Source organism: Ovis aries, chromosome 19 (assembly GCF_016772045.2).
Source record: "Ovis aries strain OAR_USU_Benz2616 breed Rambouillet chromosome 19, ARS-UI_Ramb_v3.0, whole genome shotgun sequence".
Taxonomy (NCBI): Eukaryota; Metazoa; Chordata; class Mammalia; order Artiodactyla; family Bovidae; genus Ovis; species Ovis aries.
The window spans coordinates 23424701-23441259 of NC_056072.1; the positions used below are offsets into that span (position 1 = coordinate 23424701).

At 37.7% G+C, this 16559-nt stretch overlaps 1 protein-coding gene across 32 annotated transcripts in view; it reads right to left on the reverse strand.

Moving 5' to 3' along the window:
• Positions 1 to 16559, reverse strand: part of LOC114108678 (contactin-4) — a 1043928-nt gene that overhangs the window by 210744 nt on the left and 816625 nt on the right. For all 32 annotated transcript variants that reach the window (XM_060402845.1, XM_060402823.1, XM_060402848.1 and 29 more), the window contains one exon: positions 12000 to 12197. In XM_060402845.1, coding sequence (XP_060258828.1) covers positions 12000 to 12197 — 198 coding nt within the window. The remainder of the gene's footprint in view (positions 1 to 11999; positions 12198 to 16559) is intronic.

The following is a 16559-nucleotide window of genomic DNA, read 5'->3' on the forward strand; positions in this document are numbered from 1 at the left end:
GTTCTCAAACTTTATATCACCTGGAGGACGTGAGTGTCTGAATTAGTAAGCTGACATGGGGCCTGAAACGTTCATTTCTCATAAGTTCCTGGCTGATGCTGATGCTGCCTTCCAGGGAACTTCTGTAGCAACCATGAGGGGTTAAGCTTTGGACCAAGCGGTAACAGACATCATGGACTAGTCACTGGAAGATGACAAGTAAGCGCATCCCACCAGTGACAAAGCCAATCATGAGCCTGGGTTCTGCTCACAACCCTTGTGGCAATGACTGTCCTCCTTTCAAAACTGGAAAAACTATTAATGCTGACGCTGATGTCTGTGAGAACCAGAATGTGACAAAATAACCACCAAATTGCAGACTATAAAAGAGAAATCAGCCACACACCACGCTTGTTTAACTACAATTTGCAGAGCGCTGTCTTGGCAGAAGGAGGCCAGTTTGCAGAATTTTGTGCCATAAGATTTTGCCAACACCTGCCTTAGCTGGAATCTATGCTTGTAAATTAAACCACAGAAGGGACTTTTACCAGCTTCCACAGAGTGGGACTTACTACTGAAGAAAAACTGCAAAAGACTGTCTTATATAGAGCTCCCACATGGCTGTTCTTGAGGAATAAGTCATATGATATAAAACCCATTTCTCTAAAAATATTTGGAAATGTCTGATTAGGCATACTAATTTCTTTGGCTGAGTTTAGAACTTTATTCTTTCAGGAAAGCCCTGGGTTGAAGGAGACACTGTAGGATCGAGGGGACTGTCCAAGGATTCTCTATCACTACTCATTCCCTGATCACTGAATTCCCCTGAGTTAGAGCCAACAAGTGTGAAAACAAGAACTTCCCCAGTGCTGGAAAAGAAGAATAAGACACCGCAAGGTTGTCTATCACTTGTTACATGTGGGGTTTTAATGTGACTTCAAAAACCTGTGAGAAGGACTTCCCTCATGGTCCAGTGGCTCAGACTTCATGCTCCCAATACAGGGGACCTACCTGGTCAGGAAACTAGATCCCACATGCTACAACTAAAGATCCTGCAAGCTGCGACTAAGACCAGCCACAGCCATAAATACATAAACAAACAAATACATATATATATATATATATTTTAAAAGAGAAACCTGTGGGAGGTGAAAATAAACCCCACTGTTTGACCTAATTCAAACCTGCATCTCTTTCCTTAATTCTCAACAGTTACAATGCAGAGATAATCTGAGCTATTCCAGCAGGGGGGCTTCCCTGCTGGCTCAAATGGCAAAGAATCTGCCTGCAATGCAGGAGACCTGGGTTCAATCCTTGGCTTCCAGAAAGCTGGATCCTCTGAAAGTAGAGTAGCTATTTATCTGTGCTTGCCTGGGACAGTCCTGATTTATAATAAGTTCTGAAGTAATTTGCTAAGAGTTTCCCATTTGGACAATTAATTATAAATCCACCACCTTTTAGGTGAAAGAAAGCCAACTTTGGTCTTTTTGTGACGAAGTACATTTATATTCTTACTACTAAAAGTTCTCTGTACTTGAACTAAACTCTCCCTCTAATTTGTATACTCTGGTCCTAGTTCAAGTCTTTGGAGCCACAAAGAACAAGCCTTGATGGACAGTCTTTGAGTATTTAAAGATATTATTGTATGGTCAGAGATTAGCAAAGTTAATAATATTTTGTACAAAGAGACAGCAAGGATTTTATTTAGGTTTTGTCAGACACTCAATCTCTGATTCAACTCTGCCATATAGCTAGAAAGTATTCATAGACAATATATAAACAAATAGGCATGGCTATGTTCCAGTAAGATTTTATTCATGAAAATGGTGGTGGGTTGTGTGTGGCTCATGAACTAAGGGTTGGCTAGGCACTGGGCTTAGAAGAAATGAGGAAGATAGCAAAGTTTGAGAGAGTTGACAGAATTAACAAATTATAGAACTAACAAGATTTCACCAAGTTTGCCATGCTCAATCACTTACAAGTAAAATAGAGAATGTGATTAAAAATAAGATATCCGTAACAAGAGTAACACAAATTACAGGTAATCTAGGAGTTAAGTAAAAATACCTAACATTTCTATGGAGAAAAAAAGCAGGCCATGGACAAGATCTGCCTACAGGAGGAAGTTTGCCAACTCATGGTTTAAACAAATACTGTGTCCACTTCCTGGAATTCTTATCCTCCCTGTTAGATGGAAGCTTCAGCTGATTTCCAAGACCAGGCCAGGCTTCCTTACATGCATATCTTGATTATATGTATAATCTCATGGTACCTTCATTGGTCCTGGACAGCTCTGATCAGAGCTGAAGCTTAAATAATCCTGCTTTAATTCTCCATCCACCCTAAATTGGCCCCATTCCTGCCTCAGTCTGTAATTAGGCTCCTAAGCCAGGCCACCATCTAAGAGGACACAGAAAGACTTTTGCATCCCTAGTGACAAGAATACAACTGGCACTCAATGAACATTTCTTGGTTAAGTTCGGTTCACTTCAGTCGCGCAGTCGTGTCCGACTCTTTGCAACCCGATGGACTGTAGCACACCAAGTTTCCCTGTCCATCATCAACTCAGAGCTTACTCAAACACATGTTCATCGAGTCAGTGCTGCCATCCAACCATCTCATCCTCTGTTGTCATCTTCTGCTCCTGCCTTCAATCTTTCCCAGCATCAGGGTCTTTTCCAATGAGTCAGTTCTTCATATCAGGTGGCCAAAGTATTGGAGTTTCAGCTTCAGCATCAGTCCTTCCAATGAATATTCAGGACTGATGTCCTTTAGGATGGACTGTTTGGATCTCTTTGCAGTCCAAGAGACTCTCAAGAGTCTTCTCCAACACCACAGTTCAAAAGCGTCAACTCTTTGGCGCTTAGCTTTGTTTATAGTCCAGCTCTCACACTGATACATGACTACTGGAAAAACCATAGCTTTGACTAGATGGACCTTTGTCAGCAAAGTAATGTCTCTGCTTTTTAATATGCTGTCTAGGTTGGTCATAGATTTTTTGCAAGGAGCAGCATCTGCAGTGATTTTGGAGCCCTCCAAAATAGTCTGTCACTGTTTCCATTGTTTCCCTATTTATTTGCCATGTAGTGATGAAACCAGATGCCATGGTCTTACTTTTCTGAATGTTGAGTTTTAGGCTAACTTTTTAACTCTCCACTTTCACTCTCATCAACAGGCTTTTTAGTTCTTCTTTGCTTTCAGCCATAAAGGGGTGGTGTCATCTGCATATCTGAGGTTATTGATATTTCTCCCAGCAATCTTGATTCCAGCTTGTGCTTCATCCAGCCTGGCACTTCACATGATGCACTCTGCATATGAGTTAAATAAGCAGAGTGACAATATACAGCCTTGACGTACTCCATTCCCAATTTGGAACCAGTCTGTTGTTCCATGTTCAGTTCTAAATGTGGCTTCTTGGCCTGCATACAGATTTCTCAGGAGGCAGGTCGGGTAATCTGGTATTCCCATCTCCTTCATAATTTTCCACAGTTTATTGTGATCCACACAGTCAAAGGCTTTGGCATAGTCAATAAAGCAGAAGTAGATGTTTTTCTGGAACTCTCTTGCTCTTTCAATGATCCATTGGATGTTGGCAATTTGATCTCTGGTTCCTCTGCCTTTTCTAAAACCAGCTTGAACATCTGGAAGTTCATGGTTCATGTACTGTTGAAGTCTGGCTTGGAGAATTTTGAGCATTACTCTGCTAAGTATGTGAGACAAGTACAATTGTGAGGTAATTTGAACATTCTTTGGCATTGCCTTTCTTTGGGATTGGAATGAAAACTGACCTTTTCCAGTCCTGTGGCCACTGCTGAGTTTTCCAAATTTGCTGGCATATTGAGTGCAGCACTTTTACAGCATCATTTTTTAGCGTTTTAAGTAGCTCAACTGGAATTCTATCACCTCCATTAGCTTTGTTTGTAGTGATGCTTCCCAAGCCCCACTTGACTTCGCATTCCAGGAAGTCTGGCTCTAGGTGAGTGATCACACCATCATGGTTACATGGGTCATGAAGATCTTTTAAATATAATTCTTCTGTGCATTTTTCCCACCTCTTGTTAATATCTTCTGCTTCTGTTAGGTCCATACCATTTCTGTCCTTTATTGAGCCCATCTTTGTATGAAATGTTCCCTTGGTATCTCTAATTTTCTTGACAAGATCTCTAGTCTTTCCCATTCTCTTGTTTTCCTCTATTTCTTTGCACTGATCACTGAGGAAGGCTTTATCTCTCCTTGCTATTCTTTGGAACTCTGCATTCAAATTGGCATATCTTTCCTTTTCTCCTTTGCCTTTAGCTTCTCTTCTCAGCTACTTGTAAGGCCTCCTCAGACAACCATTTGGCCTTTTTGGATTTCTTTTTCCTGGAGATGGTCTTGATCACTGCCTCCTGTACAATGTCATGAACTTCCATCCATAGTTCTTCAGGTACTCTGTCTATCAGATCTAATGTCTTGAATCTGTTTGTCACTTCCACTGTATAAGGGAATTTATCATAAGGGATTTTATTTAGGTCATGCCTGAATGGTCTAGTGGTTTTCCCCTACTTTCTTCAATGTAAGTCTGATTTTTTCAATAAGGAGTTCATGATCTGAGCCACAGTCAGCTTCTGGTCTTGTTTTTGCTGACTGTTTAGAGCTTCTCAATCTTTGGCTGCAAAGAATATAATCAGTCTGATTTTGGTATTGACCATCTGGTGATGTCCATGTGTAGAGTCATCTCTTGTGTTGTTGGAAGAGGGTGTTTGCTATGACCAGAGCATTCTCATGGCAAAACTCTGTTAGCCTTTGCCCTGCTTTATTTTGTGCTCTAAGGCCAAACTTACCTGTTACTCCAGGTATCTCTTGATTTTTCACTGTTGCATTCCAGTCCCCTATAATGAAAGGACATGTTTTTTGGGTGTTAGTTCTAGAAGGTCTTGTAGGTCTTCATAGAACCATTCAACTTCAGCTTCTTCAGCATTAGTGGTTGGGGTATAGACTTGGATTACTGTGATATTGAATGGTTTGCCTTGGAAATGAACAGAGATCATTCTGTCACTTTTGAGATTGCACCCAAGTACTGCATTTCAGATTCTTTTGTTGACTATGAAGGTTACTCTATTTCTTGTAAGGGATCTTGCCCTCAGTAGTAGATATAATGGTCATCTGAGTTAAATTCACCCATTCCAGTCCATTTTATTTCACTGATTCCTAAAATATCAATATTTCTTGGGCAGAGGCATCATCAAATGAATGCCCAGGTCATCTCTATTCTAAGCTGGACATCTCTCCCGTCCTCTTTCATTTGAAATCTCTATCTATAAATGTGTTTCCTGGAACTCAGTTCAATAATTCCAAAAAGAATGAAACTTTAGACCTTTCATTAATTTGTAATTGTCTAAGACTATAGACTCCCAGGGGCTCTGACCACATCTTTTTATTTTATAGTGTCAAACACACAATGGGTACTTAACAGATTGCTTTCTAACTGACTAGTGAAGTGACCATCCACAAGCTTTGGCCCCATGGACCTGTAATGAATCTGACTATGCCTGAGGTCTAGAGCTGACTCCAAGTTCCTAAGTTTGTCAAGGCTTCAAAATATTAAGACACTATTAAATCAGATTAGCAGTGGCAGTTTAGCAAAATATCTCACATCCTTTAGTCATTTAGATGTTTTTCTCACAAAACATGTTTTACACCCAAAGATCCTCAAATGTGATATTAATGCAAGATATGATTGCTATGACAAAACCACAGAAAAGATGTAATTAGAAACGAGAGTTAAATAAAGAAATGTGTTTGAGGATAAACTTTAGATCTTAGGGAATATAAAAATCTTGTGCAAGTCAAGGACACATCTCTGCTTGTTCCCCAGGCAGAAGTTTTGTCCTTCTCAGTCTAAAGTTTAAGTCATCAAAAAGTGTTGTAGATAAAGTTTACAATCAAAAAATGATCGTCTTAATGAGTAGTTTTTAAAATCTGACAGCTAGGCTAATTAAATGGCCTACAATTGAAGAAGATCTATTCAAGAAGACAACATCATGTCTGTTAAGGTTCACTTGAGGATCTAACCCAATTTGGGGCAATATTAGGAAAGTTTACTATGAACAGATGGTAGTATCATAGTGAAGAATACATTACACTACACAGATAACCCAGAATACTTTGGAATATTCTAATTTTCTCTTTCACACTTTTCAGTCATTGATCTTAAACTTGGCAATTTGAAGCAAATGTAGTCTTCTGAGCCACTAGGAGATCTAATGGTCATTGAGGTGAAGGTTCACAAAATGGTCCGTAATGCTCTAGTTTTGCACTAGGATTCATTGTTAGTGCTGGGAAGAAATCTAATCCAATGAACAGCATCTGAGTGTTGAGCTGTGTTTGATATCATGTGGCCCATGCAAATGCTGAGACTGGAATAAAGTAAGGTAGAAAGTTGTGACTGGAATCTCAGAAGAAAACGCAGAAGAACTCTTAGACATAACTTATTACAAATCACTCATTTTTATAGCTAAGAATATTGAGGACAAACGAAGTGACAGGTTTTGTCTCATGTTAGTGGCAGATCTGGGACCACACCCCAGAATCCTATGGCTTTTTTCCTTCTCGATTTTTAGTGCTACCCTTCTGTTCCTGCATCCTAGGTGACACCACAACAAACAAGACAAAGCTGGTTGGCATCGATCATGGACACTCTTAATCCTATGTTCAGCACATCTATTTCTGTCCTACCTTAGGCTGCTCTGAAACTCTAGGCTGCTGAGATTATCAGCTGGTCTCCTGTCCAGTAGGTTAAAATTTTATGTACACTGAAAACAATAAATGCTTCAGTGCTGAAGCATTCAAAACTTTGCTTTGAATGCAAAGTTTTCATGGCTAATTAAAATAAAGCTTGGGGAAATGGGTCAGGGCTTGGGAAAAAGTGGTCAGCTATTTTGGTTATATTGACAACACCAATTTTTAATAATTTAAATTTACAGTGAAGTATAATAACATTCAAAAAGTGGTTTAAATTTTAACTTCAAAAGACAATATATTTTGTGTATATAGACACATGTATATTTATACACACATATCCTACATGTATAAGTTTATCAATGTATATAAATATGGAAAAGGAGACGGGAAAGAAAGAGACACAGAGAGTGAACTTGAAATTCTAAGATAGGAAAAATCCAGTGTTTCCTATTCCCTAGCAGCTCTTCTATTGAGAGTTCTAATTAGGGATAATATTCAAAAACATTCAACAATCAATGTGCAAAGCAAGGATCCATCAGATACACACTGGGTGTAAACTGTTCAACATTTGCCTTGGTTCTAATAGGCAAACTAAGGAACTGCCAAACCAGTCCCTAGCTAGTCTCAAGGGGAACACAGAAAAAAGGCAAGGAACATACAGTAAGTTTTCTGCATATAAAGTACATAAACAACCTCGCAGACATGATCTCATTTTCCCAAGACTGTCCTAATCTCTGCTAGGATTTTTATTTTTCCATCTTTAGCCATTTTAGAGCAAGTTAGAGGTAATGACTAAAGACGGAAAAAAAGTAGCTATTATGATTATGATATAAATCTATTATTTCTTTCATAGTTATGCTGCTTTGGTATGGGTAGCCCATTACCTTTGTTTATGGAAATAAGAGGTACAATTCTTTGAAATCTGTGTAGGAAGCACATGATAGAGCAAATTCATGGTCATTAATAACTAGCAGTTAGGCTAATATTGATCCATGGACCAGTTTAGTATCTCTGGTAAAAATAATTATGATCTATTTTTCTCAATGAAATATTTTTCTTTCACAGTACCCAAGCAACAGGTGCCCTCTCCCATGAAGAAGTGAAGTCGCTCAGTCGTGTCTGACTCTTTGCGACCCCATGGACTATAGCCTATCAGGCTCCTCCATCCATGGGATTTTGCAGGCAAGAGTGCTGGAGTGGATTGCCATTTCCTTCTCCAGGGGATCTTCCCGACCCAGGGATTGAACCCGGGTCTCCCGCATTGCAGGCAGACGCTTGACCGTCTGAGCCACCAGGGAAGTGATGCCCTCTCCCGTATGATAGGTTATATTGTTGTTACAAGCAAATTTTAAAATACCTAGATAAATAAAAACTCTGGTATAAAATTCTCTCACATTTGTCTAGCTCTCAGTTTTATACTACTTTCTGGAGATGAACACTACACATAACATACAATTATTTAGAATTCCCAAAATAAAAATTTCCAAAATCATAACATAAGTAGGTGAATCTAGAGACCTCAAAAGCTTTTCTGAACCTCATTAAATAGTATGGTGACTGGGGGTCAAGAATTTTATCCCACTGCTGTTTTGACTTATTTCTTTCATCCTTAGTTTCCTTCTTTCTGGAATAATAAGAATAAGTTGGGGGATCTCGAAGTGCCTTTTAGGTCCAATGAACTGCAGTTATCCCTTTTACCAAACATTAAAAACAAATAAACAAAAAAAACTTTTGAAAAGTTTCTAATCATTGCAGAAAAATGAGAAAGCACAGAGAAGCAGAAAGAAAAAAATTAAGAACTGAACATTTTACTACTAAAAGTTGACTGGTTTAAAGTTTATGACTGTTAGCATTATGGAGAGTTAGATTTCCGTTTTCTCTATCATTATCCACAAACATTTTTAAAACAAGGATAATGCTATCCACTTCCTCTGTATAATCTGTTTTTTAAAAGTATAATTTGTGGAGCATATCTTAGGGAAGTTCTTGACGCCGTACTGCTGTTTTGTCACTGTTCAAAGCACTTTACACATAATTTCACACACAGAGTGAGCTCTGAGGTAGGTACTGCTACCCTCATTTGACTGATGACAACACAGCACAGTGAGGTTGTTCAACTGATGTTCAAGGTCACATCCCTGATAAATGATGGGGCTGGATTCCACTCAGGGAACCCAGCTCACCTCCACACTACCCTGCTCTACATTTCAGTCATTGATCTGAGATGTAGGAAGGCGGGAGACATGTGAAGAGTGGAGGAAAAAGGAACAGCAAGAACAAAACTCTTGCAGAACCTCAGTGTATCAGGGGTTAGGACCTAAAGAGGGTTAGTGGGATCAACATGGGACACATTGCCCTTGATTTCTAACTGGAACGTGGGTCGACAGGAGTTGTCCACTTTTTTCTGACTCACTGTAATCTTTAAGCCTGGAAACAATCCCAGTCTAGATTGCTCAGCTAAAACTCTAGGAAAAAAATAATAACCTGAGTATTGACGATATCTAGTTCTTTAAGCTACATTTGTCTACATCTGCACTTCATCAGGGAAATGGTCAGCCATATCAATTAGTGCAGTGCAGGCAACAAGCTCCCTTGCCTTGCTTATTCATATTTCGGAGACAGAAGGAGGATATGAAAATCTGAGTGAGCTGCAGTTACCAAGATGCTTGTGCAAACTCCATACTCACCTTGTGCTTACCAGTCTAAAATACACTCACTACCTACCAGATTGCATAGAATGATAATTTCATTGATTTTACTCTCACAACATACATTTTCACAAGAATGTCATCTTTATTTTGAAATCTTTTCTTGATTTTGTATTTCCCCTTTTTTCTTACCTCCACAAAAGAGGTAATGAAATAATCTATTTTGAGCCTAGTAATGCAGTTTGAGTATCCATTTTATGTACTGCTGCCTAAATGGGAAAGATATATTATAAATTTTCATCAGCAACTCTCACAGAAATTAGGAATGAATGGGCATTAATTGCTGAAGAATGAGATCCTTAGCTTGTTAATTTTGTGATAAAATATTCCCATAAAAAACATTTGTCATCTCTATGAAGATATACTAGGCAAGTCGAGATAAATCCAAAAGATAAGTAGAAGGCAGTGTTTGGCCAGGCTGAGGACTTCCTGTGTTCCTGAAGGTCTGTTCCTTCTTTCTGAAGCAGCTGCTCTGGGTGATGTTTCTCCTGGGCTGTGTCTTAGTGCATCAGAGTCAATATTCGATTATATTGTCTCCTTGACATACCAACTGAACTGAACAGACTGAACAGACATTTTGGCATAAGTGTATTATGGGCAAAGGCCAGAGGGGCTGTATTTTTAAATAATTTTGTACAAAATGTCCCTGAAACATATATGTTGAAACAGAATTTTTATCCTTAGGTCCAGAGAGACAGCACTGATAGCTTCTGAAAGAATAGATCCTTTGCCTATGTTTCTTGCTAAAATGATGAGATTTCTCAGTTTTATTTAATATAACTCAGCTTAATGCAACATATCCATTTAACATTTGCCATGTGGCAAGCACTGTGCTGGGCCCTTATACCAAACCAGATGAAAGCTGTGGTGTGAGTTTGATCACATGGCATTGGGTGACAAGTAATATGAATAGACCAGATGCATATTATGATAGACAGATGGAATATTATGACAGAGAGACTAAGAAGCACCAAATAATCAATTCTTTCTTTTGCCAGGGGAGAAGTCATGCTTCATAATAAAGACTAAAGTAATTCTGAATTGCACCCTTGGAAACCCATTCAGTAAAACCATTTCAGTAAATGGCATTTCCATCCACTCAGCTGCCATGCTAGAAACCCATGTGTCATCCTTGATTTTCTCTTCCACCACCTCCCACAGCCCAGGTGTTAGCAAGTCCTGTCAGCTCTACCTGCAAATGATGTCCTGTATCCACAACCTTCTCTTCTCTCCATGCTCACCCACTAATTCAAGCTGCCATCGGTGACTGACTGAATTACAGCAACAGTCTTTAAGTGGACTTCCAGTTTTGACTCTTGCTTTTTTAAAAGTCCACTTGCCACACAGTAGCTAAGCAATCTTTTTTTTTTTTTTAATACATAACTCTGTTATATAAAATCCTCTATTGGCTTCTCACTGCACTTGAAATAAAATCCAGTCTCCAGCATCAACTCAAACCACCCTCTTCACTGGTCATTATGCTCCATGAGGCTCATATTCTCTTTGCTTTCTGAACATGCCAGTAATTTTATTTCTAGGCCTCAGGGCCTTTGCACATGATGCTAACTCAGTCTGGAATGCTCCTCCCTCTGACTTTCACAGGACCGACTTCTTATCATTCGGGCATCAGTTCATGTCACCCCCTCAGATAGGTTTTGCATGACAACCCTATCTAAATTACTCATTCCACCCCCACAGAGTCTCTGTGTCAGCATACTCCTTTATTTATTACTATCTAAAATAACTGCATTTGGCATTTTGTTTAGGTTTATTTGTTTGTGTTTACCTAAATCCTTTGCAGAACTTAAATGCCACGAGGAGGGGTTTTTGGTTTTTGTTCACTGGCTCCCAGAGTAGTGCTGTCACGTAGCAAGTGCTAAATAAATGTATGTTAAATGCATGAAAAAGTAACTGAATGACTGAAATCCATATTATTTGCCCCAACATTCCACAATTTGGTCTGTGCTTTAAAGATGCTCATACTTTCTCTGCAGAGTTGATTTGAGAAGGCACCCAACAGAGCACAGTTGGCTGGAGCCGGTGAGACAGAGATGGTCTCCTGAAGAAAGCAATATATTTGAAGAAGCTGGAAGGATCAGCGTAAGTTAGTCAAAGGACCAAGAGAATGAAGAGTATTTCAAGGAGAGGGAACAGAATACATAAAAAGACTCACAGTGGGGAAAGGCATGATGTTATTAAAGCCTGGCATACAAATTGGTAAGACTGTCTTCAATAAGCACATGATGAATCACCATACACTGTCATGTCATCCGTCTGAGTAAGTAAGGCGAAATTCATCTACTTTCTTGACATATTCTCACAAAAATGTGGGAACATAAAACTAGCTCCAGTAAGACTTGACATTTCTGCATTTCAGTGTGGTTGGAATTATGTCTTCAATACCACACATCCAGAAATTACTTGGATAACTTAAAACTTCCTTCAAAAATATAGGTAGTGAATGTAAAAGCATTAAATTTTTCTTAGATGTAATCAAGATAGTCAAGCTTTGTGTGCCAATAATATAACTTTCCAAACTCAACCTATGAGCACAAAAAACAGAATTCTGAAATCCCTTAGAAAACTCACCATCGTTTCTCAATATCAGTGGTGTGGGTGGTCCCAGGACTTTTTGGTTTGTCACTGTATTTGTAACCACACAAGTATAATTCCCAACATCTGATTTTTCTACTTTGGCAATATATAGATTCCCAGTCTCTTGAGAAACGAAGCGGCGATTATCCTGATAGGAGGGGTATTCATTGAAAATCCAGGCATAGCTGAGCTCTGAAAGCAAAAGGAATCATCATTATAAACATGTCTTTTATAAGAACTTTACTGTATTCATGAAAGAACTGGTCAAGTTAAAAATTCATACTGTTGCCCAATGATCCTTTTTCAGCCTGCTAAATATCAACAGAAAGTAATAACAGTCCCCTAAAACATTTTATCAGTCTTCCTACCATCAGTCAATAAGATTTTATTTCTATAGAACTAGAAGTTACACTGATCACTGATGGAGAAGTCCAGTCTCTTTAAATCAGGGAATAAGCATTATAGCTCATTAAGCATGGCTAAGCACCATATAATAGTTACAGAGCTAAAGCTCAAACCACAGACACACAGAGTCCACAATCTTGATATACCCTGGAAACTAATATCACTCCTTTCATCTTACATGCAATAATCATAATAGTATATCATGATGCAACATACTTACACAGCACTTCATGGTTTCCAGTATAGTTTATATTTTTCCATTAACTGAGAAATTCTGACACAGAGGATCAGACTGTCTAATCCAAACTCAGCCACAGCCAAAGACAGAATAATTCCTGATTCTCAACCCAGTCTTTTCCCAGTGCCTCTTACTATTGATGCATATTCTTACTCCTTTTTCTGCTGAATTCTTTCCCCATTATTTTAGTGAGACGGTGATTTAATATTGTAGCAAATACTCATTAAATATAATACAATGATTAGTTGGCTGGTCCCATAAATGCAAATCTGCATTTTTAACACATTATTGACTAGAAATGTATTACAGCCATAGGCATTAGTCTGAAACAATCCCCTGATCAATAATGTGTTAAAAAAATTAGCTGAAAAAATTATTATATCCGTATAAAGTAGCCATCAAAGAGCAACCTTTTCACAAATACTTATCCATCCCAGAATGCCAATGGGAGGAATGTAATAGGCAGTCATACTTGAAAATGTTCCTTTGAAAATTCTCATTTTTCTGGAGAATTAGGTGAATGTTTTGTGAATGAGCACATTAACCCATGCTTTCAATTTCAGTAAAGAAACCTAAGTGACAGCGAGTTTAAATGATTTGCTGCAGTGAACTATTGTGCTCTGAGAAAATCAAACTTCTTTAGCTCCAGGCATTTCATGATTCCTCTCTTTAAAGTGTGATCTTCAGATTTGTTCAAAGCTGGAGAAGTGATATAGCAGCCATGGGCACTGATTAGCCAACATGCCCTGTTTTATTTTCTCAAGTTATTTTGGGCAGGAGGGGGAGCAACTAGATGCAAAGGGAGCCTGGGGTTTCCGAACTAGCTGACTGAGTTCTTGTGTGCTGCTCTTCAATATGATCCTTGGCTAAATTCTAAATGCATGGATTGTCCTTGGAAAATGGCAGAAAGGTCACTTCAGCTTTGTACACAGAATGCTAATTATTGGAAAAGGCACTTTGTTGTTTAATACTTCAATGAGTCCTCAGTTGTAATTGACCTCAATAACTGAATGTGTGACAGGGAACATATTCCATCTTAATGATCCACTGTTTACATACAAAGGAGGGGGTCATGTAGATGGCTTTCCCTTTATCGCTGGATTATAACATTTCTGCATGCATTATTTTAGAGAGATACAATTATGTTTATATGAGAATAGCTAATCATTTTATTTACGCATATGAATGTAATTATAAGTAACCCCATGCTGATGTCAAGAGGATACTCACTGTAAATAAGCAAGCTCTTCCCAGCAAGCTAGTTACTTTCTCAAGAAACTCCAATTTGGGGGAAGGAAAGGCCCCTCTAATAGGTTGTGAAGAAATACAGTGTAATGTAGCAATTTTGCCACAAAAATAGGAGATTCAACAAATAGTAGAGTGCAATGTACTCCTCTCTCAATTTGGCATGTCAGTTTCAGGCAGAGCAAGTAATCACCAAGCCTCTCAAAAATATTCTCATGTGAACAGTGAAGAGAACATTGCCTATCCCGTAATTAATTATAAGAGAGTTTTAGGAATAAATTAAAATATCCAAAGTCACAAGGTATAAGTTAGAAAGTAATTTACCAGCAAAATATTAATCAACCCATATCTCTCCAAGGAGAATTATAATAACATATATAAACTAAATATATATATATATATATATATATATATATATATATATATTTTTTTTTTTTTTTCTGGAGACATTTTTTAGAACTACTGCTGCTGGCTAGTGCCACAAAACTTTCTGAATTTTGTAGAAGATGCATAGTTCGGTAACTAGGAAGTTGCAGGAACCATGGATACCAGGATAAAAGACATTCACTTTGTTATTTTAACTGGAATTTTAAAAAAAAGACCAGAAGACCAAAAATCAAAACTGTATTCCATAAAGAAAGCCATTTACACACTCTTACTTAGTTTCAACTTAATCCAGCAAATGGGGATAATCATAAATGTGATACAGGCATGTAGTGAGGTTCAAGTTACGTGAAAGTCCTCTGAGTCATAAGGACATCTGAATCACTGAAAGTTAATCATTTTTGTTTGATTATAAGAATTTTGGTTTCACTGCTTTTGTGAGTTACTATACTACGTTAGCAGGAAATGCAGGCAACCATAAACATATTCTGCAGGAATAGAATAGAATAGAAGTTCTCTACCCTCTACCTATCTCAAATTTAAGAAGTTTATGTGACCAGAAGACTTTGAGAAGAATGGGATTAAATAAGGTTGAATAGATTTTAAAATTTCTCCTTTCAGAACCTGCAAGAGACTTTTAACATGCCAATGTGCCTCAAATTTCTTAGAGACTACTTAAGTCATGCAAACTTACTTGATGTAGAAGTGCCTCCCAACTCCTTCATCCACACACTCTTTTTCTAAAACATCTATGATACATCACAAAATAGAGGTTGGGAAACGCTGAACTAATGCAATTTCAATTCAAGAAACAGTAAGTATAATATAAAAATTATTAGCTCTAATACTTCTGTTCTCAGGAAAGCCATTAAGTTACGTTAAACAACAGAAAACAACAAAATGTTGAATTAAAGTTGCAATAAGTTTCCCCAACTGTAATAGTAATATAATACTGTAACCATTTTCAACGCTGTAGATAAAGGAACAAACCATAGTTCCAAACACAAGTATCAAATGGACTGTACTAAGGATCCTAATTAACATCAGTTCAACATACAACATTCATAAAATACTGTTAGTCCTAAAGTGTGAAGGTCAACCAAAGAATCTCGGCTGGTTCACTGTTGAGATCATGTTGAGCTAAATGCTGAGACCCTTGAAGGGGGAAGATTTCTAAACATGATATTAATTAATTTTTATTTATCTATTTTTTCTTCACAGCAAACAGCATTACCTGGAATATTGTAATTTTATTTGTCCATAAATATTAGGAAGGGGCATGAATAATATAATGTAATGATAATGCAGACATCGAAGTAGGAAAAAATGTGTAGTAAGGATAAAAATTACCCAACAGATCACTTCTTTCTTCATTTTAAAGATATGAAAGAAGAACAAAGCTGAAGGTATCACACTCAAAAATTTCAAACTACACTACCAAGCTGCAGTAATTAAAACAGTTTGGCATTAGCATAGAAACAGGCACATGTATCAGTGAAACAGAATAAAGAACCCAGCTATAAACCTATGCAAGTATGATCAGCTAACTTATTGCAAAGGTGCCAAGAACATACCGCAGCAGCCACACGCAAAAGAATGAAACTGGATGGCTACCTGGTACTATACACAAACGTTAACTCAAACTAGATGAAAGATTTGCATTAATATCTGAAACCATAAACTCCTACAAGAAAAAAAAAAGGGGGCAGTAAGGTCCCTGACATGGGTCTTGGAGATGATTTTTTGAATCTGACACCAAAAACTAAAATAAGCAGGTGGGACTACATCAAACTAAAAAAAAAAAACAAATAAACAGAAAAATTGCACAGTGAATGAAACCATCAATAAAATGAAAAGGCAACCTATTGAACAGAAGAGAATATTTGCAAATCATATATAAGATATAGTGTTAATATTCAAAATATGAAGAACTCCTACAGCTTATCAGCATTAAAAAAAAAAAAGAAAAAAGCTGATTAAAAAATGTGGGCAGAAGATCTGAATGGACATTTTTCCAAAGAAGACATATATCAATATAACTAAGTATCAGGAGGATGCAAATCAAAACCACAATGAGATATTATCTCACACCTGTCAGACTGGTTATTATCAAAAAGACAGCAAATAACAAGCAATGGTGAGGACACAGAGAAAAGGGAAAGCTTGTGCACTGTTGCTGGGAGTGTAAATCAGTACAGCCACTAAGGGAAACAGTATGGAAATTCTTCAAAAGATTAAAATGGAATTTCCATATCATCCAGCAATTCCACTTCAGGGTATTT